A 23,477-nucleotide genomic window follows, 5' to 3' on the forward strand; every position below is an offset into this window, starting at 1 on the left:
CTGCCCTGCAAGACATGGAGGATTGATCTTTCAGGGCGGTGGAGGGAAAAGAGTACATCTTTCAGAAACGCCGGCCCGACGATCGGTGGGCACCAATCGCAGGCCAGACCCCTCCTGAGCACGCACCTGGTGCTCGATCCTCCCTCCGCCCCCCACAGGCCGCACATGCAGCGGTCTCGCGATGTTCACGCCGGCAGTGACCAGGTGTGGTTGGCGCCGGCGTGAACCGGTCGGATTCGGCAGGCCGCTCAGGCCGGAGAGTGAGCGGCGATTCTCAGAGCGGCCTGTCGCAAAACGCAACACACCATTTGGGGGGGGGGGGGGGGGGGGGAGGTGGTGGGAGAATCACGTGGGGGTGCCGGGGCGGCGTGGCGTGATTCGCCCGGCACTCCCTCGATTCTCCCACCCGGTGTGGGGGTCGCAGAATCGAGCCCCTTATTTTTCAGAAATGCTCGAGATCTGGGCTAAAAACTGGGCTGTACAGCTGGAGAGCTACACGCAGGGTTTCAGTCGGAGTCTGACACTGAAAAAGTTTATTTCTGGGAAAGTTCTGCCTGTTATTTTCAATGTTCAATTTAAGTTTAGAAACAAGCCAGAGAGCAAGGTAGCAATGTAAAGGATAGCACAGTGAACATAATGAAAACTAACAGCTGCAACATGAAGGGATTACACTCCAATAAATGCTGCAGCATTGAGTCTACAGAAAGGAGTCATCTTTTTGTGCTATTTAACTTGCCACACATATAATGTTAGAAATGTTCTGAGGCACTTCACCGAGATGAAAACATGCTGAGCTGTGGTGGGAATGTGACTGTTCTCCTGTATGGTCAAAAAGAGGTTTCAAGGGGACCTTTTAAAAGAGGGACAGCAAGCAGAACTCTTATGGTGTCACTTCAAGAATTTGGGGCCACTTCAAGAATTTGGGGCCAAGACAGTTGAAGACTCTAAAGGCAAGAGGTGATCGAAACAGCTCAATAAAATTCCTGGATATCTCAATGTCAAAGTGTTATTTTCAACCTCCATCCCAGTCTGTGGATGGCAAAGTCCCACATAAGCTGCGTGGAATGTTTACTGATTTGATTACATTCCTGTCCACTAGGTCTTGCATGTTGTCCAACCCACTAATGTTCCAGGGCAGTTCAACATCACTGGAAACTAACAATGTGACCGACATTTGTTTTCTGACTAGTTGAACCAGATAAAACCAGATTGTTTTGACTAGTGCAAACAGTCGAAAGGTATTTTGGATCAACATAATAACATTTCAGAAATGTTTGTTTGCAAGTTTCTGTGAGATCACAAGGTATGGCATTAATCATGAGACACACCTTGAAGGCAGAAATGATGCTGGGTACCTGCCCGAGTTCCACCCTGCGCAAACCCGGACACACCCAGACTGTGAGAACCTGGATCCCATCCCATGTGTCCCGAGTGTCAGTTGTGGCTCAGTTGGCAGCACTCTGGTCTTTGAGTCACAAGGTTCTGAGATCAAGTCCCACTCCAGGGCTTGAGCACAAAGATCGAGGCTGACACTGACGTGCAATAGAAATATTGTAGTTGTGCAGTCTTTCCGGTGATACGTCAACGCAAGGCCCTGGCAGCCTGTCTGGTGGATGTAAATGATCCCATGGCAATATTTTGAAGAACTGCAGAGTTATCCCTGCCATCCTGGTGATATTCCCCCCCCCCCCCCCCCCCCCCCCCCCGTTATTTTGTCATTATCACATTGCTCTTTGTGGATTTTCTGTGTGCACACTGGCTACCGCGTTTCTGACATCACCATAGTGACTACACTTCATTGGCTGTCAAACTTTGTGACATCGGTGAAAGATCTGATAAAATGCAAAAAGCAAAGTTATCCAGCACCTCGCCAGCTTCCATTTATGCCTCATCCCAAAGCGATTGACTTTGGATTTTAGATTGCTCTGTCTTGTTTACAGATTCCTTCACTATCTTGCCAGACACTGTGCCATGCACGTCACCCAGGTTTTCCTCCACAAATTGGATGGAATTTTCCGAGCAATTGACTTTTGGCCGTTCTTCAAATTTTCCTGCCCCGTACGCGACGTGTTGGCAGAAACTGGAAAATCCCAGCTATTGCTTGCACCAAGCTAAGGGGTTTATCCACAGGAAAATAACCTGGTCCAGTGAAAGGTTCAAAGTAGCAGAAAGAATGGCCTGGATTCTGCTGTAGGAATAACAAGTGATGGCAATAGCGCTCAATGTTACTTAAGTGGTAATCAGACAGCAACTTCTGGTGACTGCATATGGACAGTTAAATGTGGAAAATCATAAGTTGTTATCCAAGTGGCCTTGCTCCTTCAAAAGCTGGAGGATAATCCCATCTCAGCAAGTGCCGCACTGTTCAAGTACATGAACAGTGTGAAATTTCAGCACTTCTTCAAGAAGGATTAAATCCGCTGGGAGATGTTGGGGTTTGTCCATTCCAGTGTTAGGGCCCTATTTAATGGTATGTTGAAGCTTAATTACTGCCAAACAACCTCTGTGGCACTGAAAATTACCAACGTTTATATTCCTTCAGGTATCAATTATTGTTGGAGATTTAAAGAAGTTAAAAAGCTGTAATTTTCCCCCTCATTTTTGTTTTCTTTCTCAATCCCACCTTTCTTTCCCTCTGCTTTCTGGCTCTGATTTGCATTAAATGTTCGAACTGACATTTCTAGGTTTAAGACTTTCTGTTTTCATTGACGATTCTGTGACCTGATTAGCCATGGCGTTACACAGTTCACACAGGTCCTCTCCCCTTCCCTATAAATGGCATTCTGCTGTTTTGGATTTGAAAATAACATTGTGTTGCGATGCAAATTCCCAGAGAGTCTGAGGGCAGCAGAATTGTAATGAACAGCTGGTGCTGTTTGTTCACTGTTGAGGCTAAAATCCCATAAATAAAACTTAAAACACAAAGTCTAAATTCACAAAATCATTAATTGTAAATAAGCAATCCATCTATATTAACTTCGGTCTGACGTTACAGTTCTACTCGGTTCTTACACTATTGATTCAGTCGATTTCCCTCCAGACGTTACCCAGCCTGTGATTCTGCTATATCTTCGTTTGCAGCCTGTGATATTGAGAAGGTCGCTGTTTCTCTACTGAGCAAAATCTGATCTTCTGCTGTCGAAATATAAATAAACAGAGTCGGGAGTTTGCAGCCCTGTTTTTTAAAATGATATTTATTGAGGTTTTATATTTTAACAAACAACGCAAACAAACCACAGGAATGGTGCAGCACCGTAAGAAACAGTAAAGGCTCAACATGAATACGGAGGGAAATAGGAGAATAGCAACACAACTGGGTCAATACAGTCATTCAGCATAACTTGATACCTCTGCAAGCCCCACCAGAGAAGAAGGGCGGCGATTGCTCGTATTTATCACGAGAGTTCGGGCTAGATTTTCTTTGTGCCATGTTCAGCCGTGCACCAATACACATGCCCCTTAACTCCAGCAGCACCATCATCTCCTTCCCTCAGATACCAGGCCGTCGGTGCTTCTGCTGGATTCAGTCACAGATTATCCCCCACCTACAATAAAAAAAACAAAGACAATTTGCTAAAACCCCAGTTTTAAAGGGACGATACATACATACCACACAGTGCAACATAACCCCAGTCTCAGGTCCAATACAGAAGCAACATCATTCCATGCAGTTATACAGAGAGCAGCTACAGATTCGGAGTATGATCAGTGCCATCTTCACCTCCCCAACAAAGATACGGGGAACTACTAGGAGTGAATCACAGGATAACAAAGGGTCAGGACGCAACCGTGGGCCCTGTTATGGGAGCGGTGTTTTCAGAACCCCAAAATGTATCATGGAGTTCACCCAACCTCTCCCTTTAATGTATTGTTGCTTTTGAAGCACACGGCTTGTTCTCCAGGTGTGGTACTACAATTATGGACACATCGGTTTTTAAACACAAAACAATGTTTATTTCATGAATTCAACGTAACCTTTTTAAATAAACATTGAATCCCTTAACACCCCTTACTTCAAAGATAACCCCGAAAATAATACAACACTAAATAATCCCTCAAAATGTTCCTTCAAACCTCCAAAAGACTTAACACCTTTAAACAGAAACACATCAGGTTAAAGACATTACTATTATGAGTTTAAATCGCCCAAATGATTCCGAGATAGTCTTTCCTGGAAGAGATCACAGCAGATCCAGCTCACTGCAAACATAGACACACTCTTTTCCTCAAAACATGAAACTAAAAGCAGAAGTGAGCTCAGCTCAGCTACCCCTACCCTCTGACATCACTTCAGTAATATGAGCTGCTTCATTTCTTAAAGGTACATTGCTTAAACATCCATTTCTTAAAGGTACTCTCACATGACAGCCCATATTACCTTGGCGCACGCTCACCGTCGTTGATGAGAAAGAGAAAAAAAGGGACTGTTCAATCAAATAAATAAGCATCTCGACCATGATTGGGGGGGGGGGGGGGTGCAAGAGGGCATCAACTAAAGTACGGAACTTGCCTCATCCCCGGGCCCCTGTGCACAGAGGAGTCTTCTCAGGATGTCCCCAGTAAGTTCAAGAAAGGACATCCAAAGCTCCAGGGGGGCAACAGAACATCAACAACAGTACCAGATCTGGCCTAGCCCAGTGCACTCCCAACACAAAAAAGCCAGCACCTAAGGCCTCCAGCACACCCTAAAACCTCAGCCGGTCAAGCACGTCCTCAACCACACCCAGAGCAGCGCACCTCCCCCATGGCTAGCAAAAAAACTTTTGATTGCCCTAACTGGGAAGACCCCATCAGCAAAGAGAAGCAGAATTGTCCAGGCACCCAACAACGCTACAGCTTCCTGCAGTAAAGAATTCCACAGATTCGCTACCATCGAAGAGAAGAAATTCCTCTCTGTCTTAAATGGGCAACCGCTTACTCTGGTCCTAGAACCTCCCACAAGGGAAACAACCTCTCCGCATATACCCTGGCAATCCTCAGAGAACCCTATATGTCTCAATAAGGTCACCTCATTCTTCTAAACTCCAATATGTATAAACCCAATCTACTCAGTCTCTCTTCATAAGAAAATCCCTCTATACCAGCGATCAACTGAGAGAACCTTCCCTGGACTGCCTCCAATGCCTGTATATCTTTACTCGGATAGGGGGACCAAACTATTCACAGTATGGTGGCACATTTGTTAGCACTGCTGCCTCACCACGCCAGTCACCCGGGTTCATTTCCAGCCTTGGCTGACTGACTGTGAGGAGTTTGCACATTCTCCCCATGTCTGCGTGGGTTTCCTCCAGGTGCTCCGGTTTCCTCCCACAGTCCAAAGATGTGCAGGTTAGTGCATTGGCCACACAAAATTACCCCTTAGTATCCAAAAGGTTTGGTGGGGCTACGGGGATAGGGCAGGGGAGTGGGCCTAAGTAGGGTGCTCTTTAGGAGTGCCGGTGCAGATCCAATGGGCCGAATGGCCTCCTTCCGCACTGTATGGTTTCTATGATTCTATTCCAGATGTAGTTTAACTAGTGCCTTGTATGGTTTTAGCAGGATTTCTCTCTATTTTTATACTCCATTGCCTTTGAAACAAAGGCGAACATTCCATTTGATTTCCCAATTACGTTCTGAACCTGCAAGCTAGCTTTTCGTGATTTATGCATGAGTTCCCCCAAATCCCTCTGAACTGAAGCTTTCTGCAGTCTGTCTCCATTTTAAATAATATTCAGCTCCTTTACTCTTCCTACTAAAGTGCATAACTTCATATTTTCCTACATCTGCCAAGTTTTACCCACTCACCTAACCTGTGTATATCCCTCTGTAGACTATTTGTGTCATCCCACCACTTACCTTACCATACACGGCACTAGTTAAACTACATCTGGGATAGAATCATAGAAACCCTACAGTGCGGAAGGAGGCCATTCAGCCTAGCTATTTTTGTGTCATCCGCAAACTGGGCAATAGTGGAATCACTTCCCTCGTCCAAGACTTGATATATAATGTGAATAATTGTGGCCACAGCACAAATCCCTGTGGCACCCCACTAGTTACAGGTTACCATCCTGAAAATGTTCCTCTTATCCCAGCTCTCTGTCTTCTATCAGTTAGCCAATCCTCTATCCATGATAATATACTACCCCCAACACCATGGGCTCTCATCTTATTAAGTAGCCTATTGTGTGGCACCTTATCAAACCCAGATGAAGAGAAGAAGAACAAACCGCTCGAGTGAAAAATGAAGAAGAAAAATCTGCTCAATCAAAACAAAAATGAGAAAGCGTCCTGATCATAAGGGGTGGGGGGCAGGGTATCAACCAAAGTGCAGGACTCGGCTCAACCCAAGCCCCCATGCACAGAAGAGACCCCTCAGAGTGTCCCTAATAAGTGCTTTCGAGAAAGGACAACCTAAGCTCCAGGGGGCAGCAGGATAACAACCACAGCACCGGACCTGGCCTAACTTGACACCCTCTGGCAAATATTAGCTGCCCCAGGACCCACAGCACACCTCAGAACCTATACCCCAGCCGGCCCTGCACCTCTTCAACCACACCCAGGGCAGTGCACCTCCCCCACTGAATAGCACGCTGCTCACACGGATGAAGGGAAGAACAAACTCATTTTAGGGAAAAACACCCGTGTTCGTCTAGGAACAATCAACAAATCAATCAAGAGTCAACCGAGTTCATTTCAGCATTCCTGAAAAAAAGACGTCCTCAATGAAAAGTCAGATGGTACCCCTGTCCTCCCCAGGGTGAATAATCTGCCCGGGCCATCGCTGGTGATAGGCACGGATTCTGACATTTAAAATAACAAAAAGCTAAGCAAAAACCTGATACAGTCAGCCCGAACCGGGGGACTATCCTCCACCTAAGCGGGGGCTTAACTATCCCGAACATCCAACTCCGCACCAACCATTCACCCATCACCCTGCCATGGCTCCACTCAGCTTCACCATCAACAAGATCAGGAGTGTCCAAATATACTCTCTTCCCATAACCGCACAGATAACCGGACATAAAAAGAAAGGAGTAAAATTCTGCACAGCCCACATATATCTCAGAATCAATTTAATATGGTTTTTTGCTAAAACAGGATTACGCCCTCGTGTTCACATCTCACATGTCCTTGCAGGCGAAAAGACAACAGATAATCAACAGCATAATTATAAGAGAGTAACATCCAGGATTGTTGAAGAACCCACAGGATAATAACACCATCAGTGTTGCTTGAAAAGGCCAAGGCCATGACAGGATTATCGCACACTTTCTCAGGATTTCTCGAGGATTCCAACGAATGAGGCTCCTTGACAGGATAATATAAGGCCTGTGGTCGCAGGAACCCAACTATCCACAAGCCTCAAAGACTGGATACATCGTGCTCCGTCGAACCCGATATGCCCAAATTGGGATTACTAAAGCATGGTAGCCATTCTTCAAACCCTGCCCGGAACTCGCCTCTCACCTCGCATCAGAAACAGAACATACGGACACTTCTTGCTCAGCCCCTGCCTCCTGAATTGGTCAGGATACGGAACAGGTCATGCAGCCAGGATCTCACTGAACAGAAGACGGGCCCTCACCAGAGAAAGGGCTCTATAAAATGCACGGATTCTCTCCTGCGCCTCCACCATTCTCTCAAGGATACTTCGCAGTTCCTCGAGGTGCGCACCAAAGACCTGTGACACTGGGCCGAGATCATGGACCAGATCAACACTCTCAGAGGCGGTCATCATCCCGATGCCCACTGCACCAGCGAGGTGCAGACCTCATCAGCAACAATGCCACGGCAAGCTGGGCCCCGCCACTGCCAACTTCGACTGCCTCAATCACACGAGGATTCTTTGCGATTTAACTCTGCTCCTCATGGCAAAACTCCATCAGGATCATGCAGGGACATATTCCCAAGCATATGTCCCGAAAAAAGGCAATTATAAAATGTGCACAAGGATAAAGTAACGGGTAAAAAGACGGGCGGAGCCAGAGCTTGCGAAAACGCAGCCACTCCCACGCTCACATCACTCGATCCCCCTGCAGCCCAGATTTACAGTCCCTACCAGCTAAATGAACTGTCCGTCAGTCAGTCCACTAACTAGCAGTTGTTTCTGATCTGTCAGGCACAGCAGAGCCATCCAATCCTTGGAGGTGGTGCTGAGAAAGGTCACCAGCTCCAATGTTAGCGAGCCTTACTGTGGAAACACCTTTCAACCCTTTTTGTGCACATTCATCGCATGACTAAAATTGCAGCTAGATTGTACGTGCATTATGTAAAGGAATTGCACTGATTGTACAGATTAACGGCATTTATTGCTCCCTTTCCGCACCTTAAATATTGGATGGAGAAAATGAGGTAAAGGTTTTAAATAATAAATTTTGGGGTTGGAGATTGTGAAAGCCACATTTACACTCATTGTGGAGGGTAAATCCGGGTCAGATTCCTAGATGTTTGAATTCCAGCCAGCAGTGAGGTCGTGGGGAGTGGGGCAGGTGCTCTGTGAGCTGAGCTGTGTCAAGGAAGTGTCTTCAGAGGCATTTCCACCAGAGGAAATTCCCCCCACTACATCTTTGAACTACCTCAGCAGAACTCGCTTCAAATGAGAGATGATGTGGGTCCCTGGAGCCTTTTTAAAGACCCCAAACTTCATTCGATTAGGGTATTCTATGGGTAAGAGTGGGGATTGGAGGTAGGGATGGATGATGTTGAATATCTTCTCTAATTCAAATCACATCAGTGCCCACAGAAGGGGTTGACACAGTGGTTGGCACTGCTTCCTCACAGTGCCAGGGACCCGGGTCCAATTCCGGCCTTGGGTGACTGTGTGGAGTTTGCACATTCTCCCCATATCTGCATGGGTTTCCACTGGGTGATCCAGTTTCCTCCCACAGTCCAAAGATGTGGGAGTTAGATGGATTGACCATGATTAATGCATGGGATTAAGGTGATAGGGCGGAGAAGACTTCAGGCAGTGAAGTGTTGTACACACCCCTGTCTGCATCAACGGGGCCGAGGTGGAGATGGTTGACAGCTTCATATTCTTAGGTGTGCAGTCCCCAAGTGAGCAGGTTTAGCCGCCTGTTTCCCGGCACTCTCAGTGCCGAGAAACACATGATTATTCAACGCAACTCGCTTTGAATAAGGGGCCTGAACGAGCGACCGAGGCGGCACAGAGCCCCGTTTTTTGCAACGGGAAGCTCCGCTTGCTGGAGCTCCTCGTTGTAGAGAGAGATTGGGACGCCATTTAATAATGGCACCCCAATCTCCAAGGCCCACAAAAAAATCCTCCCCCTCCCCAGCCCATTTGCAACATGGGAGGGTCGCCCCACCTCTCAACACCCACGCCAGGCAACTGCGGCCCTATTACACATACGCACAAAATGCCAGCTTGGCACCTTGGCAGTGCCAGGGTGGCACTTCTTGAGTGTCACACTCACACTGCCAGGATATCCAGTGGCACCAGCAGTGCCAGGGCACCACCTTGCCGAAAGGGCATGCAGCTGGGGATCTCCAATCCCCTTGGAGACCCCCATAAGTGCTGTTCTGTCTGGTCCCCGTTTGTGGTGACCAATACCAAACGGCGCTCGCACAAGCTCCCCAAGGCAAAGGGATTGAATCTCAAAGCCTCAGGTACCTCAGGAATCTTCACATTAGAGTAAGGCTTACTGCCTCACTCTATCATGCAGATTTGGCATAAACTGATCCTGCCCATTGTGGGTGGGATTCCCCTTGCACCGTTTCGCGAGATTGCTTTGAATCCCGCATGGCGTTGGGAGCCGAAGAGATCCCAGGAGCAGGGTCTCCCGGCTTTCAGCTGCAACGCTGCGCTGCAGCGAGCCACTTTCTGGCGCAGCATGGCCGGATGATCGCGCCCTAGGTATTTACATTGTGTATTTATCGTATGCATGGAACGATTTGTCAGGACTGTATGCAGAACAATACTTTTAACTGTACCTCTGTACACCCAACAATAAATCTAAATCTAGGTAGAGTGATCTTTTAGAGGGTTGGTGCAGACGATGGGCCGAATGGAATTCTGCACTGTAGGAATTCTATGGATTCTAAGCACTGCACCGTAGAAATGTGGATTGGCTGAGGCAAGGGTGGCCACTGATGATGCACACTTTCAAAAGCTTTGTGCCCACCTGTATTGTAGAAGTTGCTGTTCCCAGAATTTTGGGTCATGCCCCACTCCTCCTGCTTCACAGAAATGTGACTGTGGGCATTTTTAGAGCGACTTCAGTATCTGTTTGAGGACCCTAGGTATTCCTCCTCGAGACCTGGTAAAACTGGACACAAAGGGCGGCACGCTAGCAATTGGTTATCACTGTTGCTTCACAGCGCCAGGGATTTGGGTTCGAATCCCGGCTTGGGTCACTATCTGTGCCGAATCTGCACGTAATTCCTGTGTCTGCGTGGATTTCCTCTGGGTTGCTCCGGTTTCCTCCCACAAGTCCCGAAAGACGTGCTTGTCAGGTGAATTGGGCATTCTGAATTCTCCCTCGGTGTACCCGAACATGCACCGCAGTGTGGCGACTAGGGTCTTTTCACAGTAACTTGCAGTGTTAATGTAAGCCTATTTGTGACACTAATAAAGATTATTATAATTAGATGCAATGGTCAAATCGCCATCCATTTATACTCGAGTTCCGCATTGTGACCCTTCAACTGGCTTTAGGAGCACAGGGTGCCCATAAAAGGTTCCTGACACTTTTTACAGACACCCTGGGTACTTGAAAACACACATGCTCCCACTGGCAACCCGTGACCCTATTGTGCAAATCAGGCAGAAGAGTTTCTGACCCGTAATTCAACCCCACCCTTCAATTTTGTGTCTGTCCATGTATGTGTGTGTGTGTGTGTGTCCCACAAAACTCTGCAGAACAAAGGTTACATTTCATTCCCACGTGCACTGAAATAACCTCAGGAGAACACCTATTTATTTCAGTGTGTATCTATTAACAATGATTTAAGTGAGCTGCACATGAAAAGCACTTGTCATTGAGAAGGCTGTTTTTGGGAGTCATTGAAAAAAGGTTGAGTGTTTCACATGAATCTGCAATAATGCGAGATTCATAAAAATGTGCCAACTCTTGAAGAGTCTGCTGAAATTAATTTCAGGTTTATGAATGAAATCCTCAGTTCTGCATCTCGTCATTGAATGAAATTGTAAAAAGGAACAGAAGAGTTTTCAAACATCCTGCCATGATGCCGATTTGCTTAAGAAAAGCACAGACTCTCTGACTCCCATGTTGCAGATTCACAGAAACCATTTAAAACAGAACAATAATCCAGTGCATTTTACAGAGTACAGCAGGCATTGGACTTGGACCAGGAGTTTCATCATTTTCTCACCTTTCGGATTGCCAATAAACTGTCCATTCGCTATGGCACTTTAGATCTTTAGGGCGGCATGGTGGCACAGGGGTCAGCACAGCTCTAGGATCCCAGGTTCAATTCTGGCCTCAGGTGACTGTCTATGTGGAGTTTGCACTTTCTCCCCATGTCTGCATGGGTTTCCTCCGTGTGCCCCGGTTTCCTCCTACAGCCCAAAGATGTGCGGGTTAGGTGGATTGGCCATGCTAAATGGCCCCTTAGTGTCCAAAAGGTTTGGTGGGGTTACTGGGTTACGGGGATAGGGTGGAGCTGTGGGCTAAAGTAGGGTGCTCTTTCCCATGGCCGGTGCAGACTCAATGGGCTGACTGGCCTCCTTCTGCACTGTAAATTCTATAACGATTCTATGATCCTGCGATTTTTGTATTTGCTAGTTATTTATGGCATTTTGTTCATGGTCATCTCAAGTGTTTTATCAGATTAATTATTCCATGATCAGGACTGTTAACTCTTCTGGGGGAGCACTTGCATTGCAATCAGATGTTATATTTATTGAATAATGTAGGTAATAAAATATCTAATAGTGCAGGAAAATGACATTACCCAAGCAGAAAATCAAAATGAGTTATGAACAGATGATATTTCAATAATTCAACAATGATCACATTGCTCTTTTTGCGTGAACGTGCTTGCAAATTGCAGCATGGCACACATCAGAAGTCAATCCACATGCACACAACAGAAAAATTGTAATTGTAATACAATTGTAATTGTAATTACAGATTTAAGCCCTGTTTAGCACAGGGCTAAATCGCTGGCTTTGAAAGCAGGCCCAGCAGGCCAGCAGCACGGTTCGATTCCCGTAACAGCCTCCCCGAACAGGCGCCGGAATGTGGCGACTAGGGGCTTTTCACAGTAGCTTCATTTGAAGCCTACTCGTGACAATAAGCGATTTACATTTACAAGAGGGATTTAAATCTGTAATTAAATTAGGATTATTCTGCCACATCACCTTGAACCACTCCGTTTCAATTTAAAATACTCATCAAGAAGTGACAAATATATATTTTTACCCACAAATTCACTTCCATTGCTGTTAAACACTGTCTGTTGCTGACCATTCAACAAACAGGAGAACAAAGAGACACATGATGATGCCTGAGAAGCTTTTTCTTTGATTATTAATTACTTATAATGATTCCCAGGCATCTGCTATCTTGTATGACAGCACAAGCATCTTTAGATGAGCTTGGACTAAAAAACAAGATCTTAGAATTGCCAATGAGCTGCAGATCTTTGGTGTCAACTTGGCATCAACAACTTGGCTGCCACTATCTCATGACACGACCACAATTGTAGAAGGCAAACTGTCTTTTTTTCATTTAACAATTCCTACATCTGGCAAAGAGTGAGAAGTTTTGTGAAAATTATCTTGAACTTAAAAGTTCAGAATAGTGACAAGCTGTTTTCTGCACATGCCACATTTGTACACAGTCAAGTCCATAATTTGAAATGTGTATCTCATTTAGAATTTACTTGGATTCAAGCACAGAGCTTTGGATGGGGACCATGATCAGGGTACTCCTAATGGACAGATATGCTACTTTGCACAAAGTCTATTATTGGTCTAATGTTAGGAAAATCCTTGCATGGGTTTTTTGAACAAGGCCAAAGCAGACAATGTTCCTTCTGATTTCTTTTTTTAATATAAATTTAGAGTACCAATTAATTTTTTCAATGAAGGGGCAATTTAGCATGGCCAATACACCTACCTGCACATATTTTTGGGTTGTAGGAGTAGAACCCACGCAGACACAGGGAGAATGTGACCTGGGGCTGGGATCGAACCCTGTGGTGTTCTTTATGTTGCTAAACTCAGGATGGGTTGTCGTAGTGTTCACAAAGACCACATGAAATGAATGAAAATGAAAATGGCTTATTGTCACGAGTAGGCTTCAATGAAGTTACTGTGAAAAGCCCCTAGTCGCCACATTCCGGTGCCTGTCCGGGGAGGCTGGTACGGGAATCGAACCATGCTGCTGGCCTGCTTGGTCTGCTTTAAAAGCCAGCGATTTAGCCAAGTGAGCTAAACCAGCCCCATAATAGCATTTATAAACACTACTAATTTGGATTCAATGCTTACTCCTAGATATTACACAGTTGATAATAAACATATAATCTGCACTCACCTATTACTAATCTCTACACTATAACATTAACTATGATCTGCTCTCACTCATACTATCTTTCCTTTATTCTGCTCTCTAGCCTTCTCAAACTCTCACCCATGAGGCTCAGCATCAATGTCTTACATACTTGTACATCTAGCTCCCTCTAGTGATTGAGTTATACATTTCATTAACCCCTGCAGTTCTTACATTTATAATAATACCACAGGTGCCGTGAGGCTGCAGTGGTAACCAATGTGCCACCGTGCTGCCCTCTGTGCTGTACTGCTCTATGTTCTATTCCTTCGCATTTCTAGTGCAAAGATCAAAATTGTGGGATAAATGTAAAGAGTAAAGTAAGGATCTGCTCATGGTCTTCACTGAAAATTGAATGTTAAACATCTATCCAAAATATTTTTAAGAAGCTGGTTTAAAGAATTACAGTATGCAATCATGCGGTATTGGGTTTTTGGGGTGTTCATCATTACAATGGATGTTGAAAGTGTTGTGTGTCTATACAGTGAGCACTAGAATATTAGAAAACTTAGGTAAACTAAAATCAAATGGCAAAAGATTTCCAACTCTTCCAAATTAGCCTAACACTGACATTTTTAGACTGAGGAGAAAGATTTGTATGCCAAAATGCGTTCTATTAATTTAAATCTCTTAATATTTAGACAAAGCAGCCTGTTTGATTGACAGCCCTTCAACAAACATTCACTCCCTCCACCACCGACAAACAGTGGCAGCAGTGTGTACCATCTACAAGATGCACTGCAAAAACTCACCAGCAGTCCTTCGGCAGCACCTTTCAAACCCACAGCCACTACGATCTAGAACAGGGATGGGCAAACTTTTCCGTGCAAGGGCCACATTCAGAAATTCACAATTTTAAAGGGCCGCATAGTATATTAAGTAAAATAATTAATATTTAAAATAGCCAAAATAAAAGGTTTTTAAAGAAAAAAAAGCAATTAATTTTTATTAATTAATATTTTAAAGTAGAAACTTTACATGAAACACATTTATTTGAAAAACAAAGTCCCCCCCCCCCCCCATTAACCTTATTTTATTTTTTTATGACTTGATCTTGGTGGGCCGCATAAAGACCTTTGGCAGGCCGCATGTGGCCCGCGGGCCGTAGTTTGCCACCCCTGATCTAGAAGGATAAGGGCAGCAGACACATGGGAATACCTGCAGGTTCCCCTTCAAGCCACACACCGTCCTGACTTGGAAATACATTGCCGCTCCTTCACTGTCGCTGGGTCAAAATCTTGGAACTCCCTAACAGCACTGTGGGTGTACCTACACCATATGGACTGCAGCGGTTCAAGAAGGCAGCTCAACACCACCTTCTCAAAGGCAACTAGCGATGGGCAATAAATGCTGGCCTAGCCAGCGATGTCCACATCCCGTAAATGAACACAAAAATAAATTAATTTCTGAAGTCGTCAAGAAAGCACGTGCAATTAAATGTTCACTTTTAAACTCTTTCAGTCAGCCTTGTTCAGAGAAAAAGCAAAAAGCCCTTCTAGGCTATTTCTTCCAGTTAACAGCTTTTGAAAATGAAATGAAATGAAAATCGTTTATTGTCACAAGTAGGCTTCAATGAAGTTACTGTGAAAAGCCCCTAGTCGCCACATTCCGGCGCCTGTCCGGGGAGGCTGGTATGGCAATCGAACCGTGCTGCTGGCCTGCTTGGTCTGCTTTAAAAGCCAGCGATTTAGCCCAGTGAGCTAAACCAGCCCCTTTTGTCTGTGTGTATACCCTGGTGTGCATTATCTCACTGAAGAATGATATGTATCAGGTAAACAGGGACACTGACAATAATTCCCAGCCTTTTTTTACTGTGATTAATCAAACCTGTGATTAGAAGAAGTGATTCTGTGATTCTTTAGAGGTAGGAATATAATCTAACCTGGAGATTACATCAGTAAATGGCACTAGTTTTTGTTTAACAGCTTTATTTATCCTGTCACATTTGGTGTAATGGAGGACCTTCCAATAATACTACATTTGTTACATGTCATCTTTGCAGGCTTTCTTCACATTATTTAAATTAAGATTTGATAATCTCCCCATTCTTTTCTTTGTGGAAATGTGAATGCTGACGATGGACCTGCCATATGGTGTTTTTGTTTATATCTTGAGGAGAAACTCTGGGAAGCTTGCTGAATTATTTTTAATTTTCGACATACAGAAAATGCCCTGCTCCTCGGAGGAATGGAAGTGAACAAATCACAGGAATAGAGCCGAGAATATAGAACATGTGCTGCAATGTCATTCTGAATCTCAGCCGTCTATCATACTACTGTGTTTACATTCCTGTTATGTTTCAGATGCTGAAGAAGATGCAGGTTGGAGATTCACAGACATCGCAGATGCCACTGGTAGAATTGGACAACCTGAACCATACAGACTGGGTGAGGAGTATATATTTATGACTATTTGATGATACGTGCATTCATAAAAGAATCTCCAGAGGCTGATTTTCATCTCATTTGGTCCGAGTATGATGTACTTTCACATGAGACATTGTCCTCTTGGAGGATTTTACTTTGTGAAATTTCCCTGATAGGTCGGTATCAAAAGGTTCCTGAAAGTTTTTATTAGAAATAATAGTTCTATATTGCTAAATGTTCTCCTCATCCTTGGCAAATCGAGACTGGAGTTACGGTGAACAAAGCTGCTTTAACTCACCAGGCTGCCTTCTGAAATTTTGCCATGTTGAAGTAGCATGTACCGCCCTGGGTTATGAAATCTTGTCAGAAAAGCAGCACGGTAGCATGGTGGTTAGCATAAATGCTTCACAGCTCCAGGGTCCCAGGTTCGATTCCCGGCTGGGTCACTGTCTGTGTGGAGTCTGCACGTCCTCCCCGTGTGTGCGTGGGTTTCCTCCGGGTGCTCCGGTTTCCTCTCACAGTCCAAAGATGTGCGGGTTAGGTGGATTGGCCATGCTAAATTGCCCGTAGTGTCCTAAAAAGTAAGGTTAAGGGGGGGGGGGGGTTGTTTGGTTACGGATATCGGGTGGATACGTGGGTTTGAGTAGGGTGATCATTGCTCGGCACAACATTGAGGGCCGAAGGGCCTGTTCTGTGCTGTACTGTTCTAAAGGGAGAGACGTTTAATTGCACAAACATACAAAAAAACTTATTGATAAAGTAACAAAACTGGAATAGTGCATAGTCCATAATATATTTTTGAAAGTTAACCCTGTGATGCCCTGAATTCTGAAACTTGATCAGAGATTAAATTGCCATCCAGCAGATGTAAAAACAGATCACATGCACAAACATTACTGCAATCTCGAATAAACTCTGAATTTACCACTGTGTTTAACCAGAATTTGCACTAAACACTTACACCATTAGGAGTGAAGTTATCTAAGGGTTTTCCCAACCCAATGTACTCCCATTCCCATTCTCTTCCCGTACCTAGCGGTGCGCTAAGGCAGATTTTGGTCCATTTCCATAGCTAGTCATTCCTGGGACAAATCGCTAGCCAGTCACCAGACACTTAGAACTTCAGGGACGCCGCTTCACATCAAATATGGCTGATCAGGAGACTCTCTTGTTCTTACCACCAGCTATTGGCATATTGGAAGGATTTGCGTGTTGACACACTCGACCTGTTTGACCACATTATGACTGCACCTTCCTTGGTCATTGAGTCCTGGGGTGGGACTCAAACCAGGAGCTTGTGGCTCAGAGACAGGGATGCTCCCCAGTGCATCACAAGAACTCCTAACACAATGTGCTACATGTACAAAATCCTGTTAGTGCATTTTTGTGACTTGAATTCTTACTATTTTGTAAATGAAAACATTGTTTATAAATGCATAAATTTAAATTGGTGACGTGACTTGATTTGTAAATGCTTTTGTAACTTTGACACCCAGCCATCAAGAAACTGATTAGATCAGCTGTGTGCTGATTTAATGTCCCACCCAGTGAAGTCAGGCATTGTAGAAAACCAGCAATGCACCAAACCTTTTGGATTCCTCAGGTGCCAAGATAAAAAAAATCGCCCACCCCCGCACCCCATCCCCAAAATTGATGCAAATGGGAATTATGGCTAACATCAGGGAAGTGGGTACTATTCACAATTCCTCAGATACAGAAGAAGACCGTGTCAATATGCATCAAGACCGGGACAAAATTCAAGCTTGAACTGATAAGTGGCAAGCAACACTCACGTCACACAAGTGCCAGGCAATGACCACCTTCAGCAAAAGAGAATCTAATCATTTCCCCTTGAGATTCAATGGCATTACCATCACTGGATCCCACACCAACATCCTGGATTAGATCAGCCATATAAATGCTGTGGCTACAAGACAGATTAAAAAGAAATCTATGGCAGGTAACTCACCTCCTGACTCCCCAAAACCAGGCACCGTCTACAAGGGGTGTGATGGAATACACTCAATTTGCCTGGATGAGTAAAATTCCACAACACTCAAGAGGCTCAACAGGATAAAGCAGCCCACATGATAGGTACTCCCTCCGCCACTGGTGCACACTGGCAGCAGTGCATACCCTCAATTAGATACACTGCGACAACTCACCAAGCCTCCTTTGACAGCACCTTCCAACCTGCAACCTCAATCCCCTAGATGGACAAAGCCAGCAGACCCACGGAGATGCCACTGCCTCCGGGTTCCTATCCAAGCCACTCACCACCCCAGTGGAGCTGTATCACTATTCATTCACTGTCACTGGGTCAAAACATGTGGAAATATATCCCTATCAGCAATGTGGGTGTACCTGCACAATGTGGACTGCTATGGTTCAAAAAGGCAGGCAATTCAACAACATCTTCCCAAGTGCATTTAGGGATGGGAAACAAATGCTGGCCTTGCCTGCAACATTCATATCACATGGATGAATTTTTTAAAAACAGTATTTTATCCCTTACTATAAGAGCAGACAAAATAGGAGTAGGCCATGCAGCCTATTGTGTCTACTCCAACATTCAGTAAGGTCACGACTGATCTATTCCAGTCGATTTTCACACATCCCACGATTCCCTACGTTTCCAAAAAACGCTTGATCCCAGTCTTGAATATGTTCAGTGACTGATCCTGTAAAGCTCCATGAAGTAGAGAATTTACGTGTTTTTAACCTGCTGAGTGAAATTTCTCCTCATCCTAACCCTAAATGTCTGGCCTGTTATCCTGAGACAGTGTCCTGTAATTCTAGACTCTCCAGCCAGCCAAGCGACACACACTCACCATCCACCTTGTCACTTCCTCTTAAAAAATTGTGTTTATATTTCAATGAGATCATCTTTCATTCATTAATTATTTAACTAAATGGGAAGTCCCACAGCGAGCCCATTTAACCACGTGTTTCCCGGCGCTCGCAGCACTGAGTAACACAGGCTTTTAAATGCGACTCGAGTTTGATAGGGGCCTGAATGGGGAACACGCGGCCAAGGCCATACGTAGCCCCGTTTTATACACTGAGGAGCTCCGTTAGCTGGAACTCCTCAGTGTTACCCGCACCCTCCCAACACACAGGCAGGGCACCCCGGGCCTGATCGCACCCACGCAAAAAATGCCAGCTTAGCACCATGGCAATGCTAACCTGGCACCCTGGCAGTGCTCCTGCCAGCTGGCAGTGCCACCTGGGCACCTTGGCAGTGCCAAGCTGGCTCCCAGGTGGCACTGCCCAGGTGGCACCAGCCATGCCAGGGCACCACCATGCTCAAGGGGCATGCATCGGAGGTCCCTGATCCCCTTGGGAGAGCCCCATGGGTGCCGTTCCGTCTGGTTCCAGTTTCATAGAACCCCTACAGTGCAGAAGGGCAAGTCTGCGCCAACCGGTGAAATGTTCAATCCCCACTCTAGCCCTGTATTTTCACCCAACCTTTGGACACTAAAGGGCAACTTAGCATGGCCAATCTACCTAACCTGCATATTGTTGGACTGTGGGAGGAAACCAGAGCACCCGGAGGAAACCCACACAGACACAGGGAGAAAGTGCAAATTCCACATACACAGTCACCTGAGGTCAGAATCAAACCTGGTTCCCTGGCACTGTGAGGCAGCAGTGCTAAACACTGTACCATCTTGCCGCCCGTTTGTGCAGATCAGTACTGAACAGCGCTCGCCCAAGGTCTCCGAGGCAAAGGAGATAGATCCCACGCCTCGGATTACTCCGGAATCTGCACATCAAAGTGAAACTAGCTGTCTCACTTTAATATGCAGATTTGATAAAAAGTGATTCGGTCCACAATGGGTGGGATTTACATCGCAACGTCTAGCGCATTAGATCTCACAAGGCGTTGCGAGCTGGCTAGATCCTGGGAGTGTGGTCTCCTGGCTTTTATCGGCCATGCTGCGCAGCGGCAAGCTGCCTTTTGGGCACAGTGTGCCCATTAAATCGTGCCCTATATCTCATTCTTCTGAATCTCTCCTCATAGGACACCCTTTCCAGGAATCAATTTAGTGAATCCTTGTTGCACCCCTCTAAGGCAAGTATATACTTCCTCAGGTAAGGAGAACGGTACTCCAGGTGTGATCTGCTGTTAGTAGAATACATCTGGATTAATGAGATTTCATCCTGGGGGTATGTCTGTGACTGACTTAGACTAGGACGAGATTCTTGAGTCTTCCCGTGGCATGTTTCTCAGTGGTGGGATCTTCTGATCCATTCGCTATCAATGGGATTTCCCATTAAATCCATCCCACGCCGCTGGGAAATCTTGGCAGGGGTGCGCCATCGGCAGGTCCAGATGATCCCTCTGGCAAGAACAGCCAGGAGATCTGAAGAAACAAAAGCAAGAGGTCTGATTAAGTTAAGAAATTAGTACGTATATTTAAATATGAGCTGACTCGCTAATTAATTTGGACTAGGTGTATGTAGGGTACTTTGAACACACCTTACATTAAAACATATTCTGAGTGTGCCAGCCACATCCAGGAGTAAAAGATGGCTTCAACAGCAACATAGGCTTTCTCCATTACATTGTCACCAAGGGCAATTAGGGATGGGCAATAAACGTTGGCCTAGCCAGCGACTCCCAAGTCCCATAAATTCATTTTTAAAAAGCATTCATGCTGCCATTGAAGGTGGGCGGAGGTACTGTTTTCATTCCCGTTCATGAGCCTGTTCGTCACCATCGGTCAACAATATATCTTAAAAAATAACCACTGGACAGATTTCAAAGAACCTTCGCCCAAGGAAGAAATGAAATGAAATGAATGAAAATCGCTTATTGTCACGAGTAGGCTTCAATGAAGTTACTGTGAAAAGCCCCTAGTCGCCACATTCCGGCGCCTGTGCGGGAAGGCTGGTACGGGTGATTCATGTTTGCCGAAGATGCAGATTCAAATCCTGGAATTCTTTAAAGAATCTATTAACAATGGGAGAAAGGGCAAATCGACTTTTTATTTGAAATGTTGTAGGTCTTTTATTGATAGACTTCCTACTGTGCAGGAGGAGGCCATTCGGCCCATCAAGTCTACACCGATCCTCCAAAAGAGCAAGCCACCTAGGCCCACTCCCCCGTGCCATCCCCGCAACCCCACCTAACCTGCACAACTTTGGACTGTGGGAGAAAACTGCAGCACCCGGTGGAATTCCACACAGACATGGGGAGAACATTTGGAATGTTATAGGTTGTTTCATTTAGAATGTTGTTGATTGCGTTAGGATTTGTGATTGTCTCAGCTGCAGTTGGGCAATTTGTCACAGCTGTCAGAATGTGAGCAGAGTTTTCAGAGCAGCTTTTTGGATATGGATTGATCTGAAACCATGTGAGATGGAAGCTCTTAATAAAAATATTTTGTTTTTTCAACCTTGTAGTTATAGCTCCTCAAGGAAGAGCTGTGCAACAGTAACAATGTTGAGGCAACATGGTGTGGCAGAGGTATTTGTCCCACTGAGTGCCCTTTTTGTGCCCACTCAATAGATTTTATTCAACCCCATTATAACTTTTGTGTTGCTCTGATTTGGCATATTCCAGAGTTGCAATATGTTGGTAAGTGGTTTCCTTTGTGCTTGCAGGCTCGTCTATGGGTGCAGCTAATGCGAGACCTCCGCCATGGTGTAAAACTAAAAAAGGTTCAGGAGAAGCAATACAACCCTCTGCCAACAGAATACCACCTGACTCCATTCGAGATGTTAATGCAGGACATTAAATCACGCAAATATAAACTGCGCAAAGTCATGGTAAGTATGTTGCTTTTATCCCTATCGAGATCTATTCATGCTCTGTCCTGTCACATGATTGTTCACACGTTGGGAAGCATCAAATCTTAGGAACTTGAGAGTCAAGATCCAGCACATTGAAGCTCATCCATCTACCATCCAGGCTCTCCTATTATTGTGTCCAGCTGCATTTTGAAGGCCTCAAAACCTTTTTTGATTTCACTAACCCACTTGTCAGAACAGTTAAAATTATTCAAGCAAAAATATTGATGTATTGCAAGTTTATCTCGTGCACAACATTTAATATTTTAAATGTATTGGTGGCTTCATTGGAAAGTACAAGGCCACAAAGATTCTGCAATCCTTTTAGTTGGGCCTTAAAGCTAATACCTTTAAATATTTATTCAATTTTCTCCTAAGTGATTGCACACTGGCTATCTATGCTGCAGCCTTGAGCAGCCCATTGCAATCATTTGCCATCCTCTGTGTAAAGTCGCTCAATCTGAATTGTTTGTTGAAGCTTCCTTTTTTGAAGCTTGATTCGTGGGTTTGTGGCAGTCTCGAGCACAGTATCAGGGTTCAAATTACCTTTCCCTTAAAAATCTTGAATAGCAACTCCTGGAGTCGTCTCACAGTCCTGTGGCTTTTAATCTCACCGCATAGCTCGGGTAACACAAGTGCTCATCTGAATTGCTTATTTACAGATTTCTGAGCTTCAGTTCTCATCTATCCTCATGTTTAACTCCCTCCCTACTTTTTACTTGGGATCATTCTTGCTGTTCTTGCTGCAGACTAATGCACGCACCTATTTCCTATAGTATGAGATCCTAAATCCAACACCGTTCCGACCAGTGCTTTTTAATGCCTCAGATTCGTACCCTATTATTCTAGCAAGACACACCTCATTATGTTGATTTATTAAAAACATCTAGGTTCTTGTGTTATCTGGATTCTGAAGGCGCTGAGTGAACCTCATTAAAGTTCCAATTTCGTTCTACTTCTTGATTTAATTCCACAATGCCTGCTTGGTTCACTTAGTCTTGTCTTTGAGTCAGAAGCCCATGGTTTCAAGCCTCAATCTAGGCTGACATCCCAGTGTATTATCAAGGGAAAGATCTACATTGTTGGAGATGTGGGCCTTTGAAAGAGAGGTCAAACCAAGGCTCAGCTTACCTGCTTCATTATGAAGAAGAACATTGAGCTTGCTTTGTGTCCTGGCCAACGTTCATTGTCAATGTCCTCAGCTAACACTAGCAAAGGTGAGAATTCCCACTCATTGCTGCTTGTGTAATCTGCTGTGTACAGTAATGGCTATTATGGTTAGCTCCACAACAGTCACCACATTTCAAAGGATTTAACTGCACATAAGAACATAAGAACTAGGAGCAGGAGTAGGCCATCTGGCCCCTCGAGCCTGCTCCGCCATTCAATTAGATCATGGCTGATCTTTTGTGGACTCAGCTACACTTTCCGGCCCAAACACCATAACCCTTAATCCCTTTATTCTTCAAAAAACTATCTATCTTTACCTTAAAAACATGTAATGAAGGAGCCTCAACTGCTTCACTGGGCAAGGAATTCTATAAATTCACAACCCTTTGGGTGAAGAAGTTCCTCCTAAACTCAGTCCTAAATCTACTTCCCCTTATTTTGAGGCTATGTCCCCTAGTTCTGCTTTCACCCGCCAGTGGAAACAACCTGCCCGCATCTATCCTATCTATTTTCTTCATAATTTTAAATGTTTCTATAAGATCCCCCCTCATCCTTCTAAATTCCAACGAGTACAGTCCCAGTCTACTCAACCTCTCCTCATAATCCAACCCCTTCAGCTCTGGGATTA

The 23,477-nt window shown here is 45.0% G+C and overlaps 1 protein-coding gene across 2 annotated transcripts in view; it reads left to right on the plus strand.

Moving 5' to 3' along the window:
- The window catches only part of spire2 (spire-type actin nucleation factor 2), a 92,292-nt gene that overhangs the window by 36,768 nt on the left and 32,047 nt on the right, over positions 1–23,477 (plus strand). For both annotated transcript variants that reach the window (XM_038806503.1, XM_038806504.1), the window contains exons 4-5: positions 15,821–15,904; positions 21,494–21,658. In XM_038806503.1, coding sequence (XP_038662431.1) covers positions 15,821–15,904; positions 21,494–21,658 — 249 coding nt within the window. The remainder of the gene's footprint in view (positions 1–15,820; positions 15,905–21,493; positions 21,659–23,477) is intronic.

This window comes from Scyliorhinus canicula, chromosome 9 (genome assembly GCF_902713615.1).
Source record: "Scyliorhinus canicula chromosome 9, sScyCan1.1, whole genome shotgun sequence".
NCBI lineage: Eukaryota > Metazoa > Chordata > Chondrichthyes > Carcharhiniformes > Scyliorhinidae > Scyliorhinus > Scyliorhinus canicula.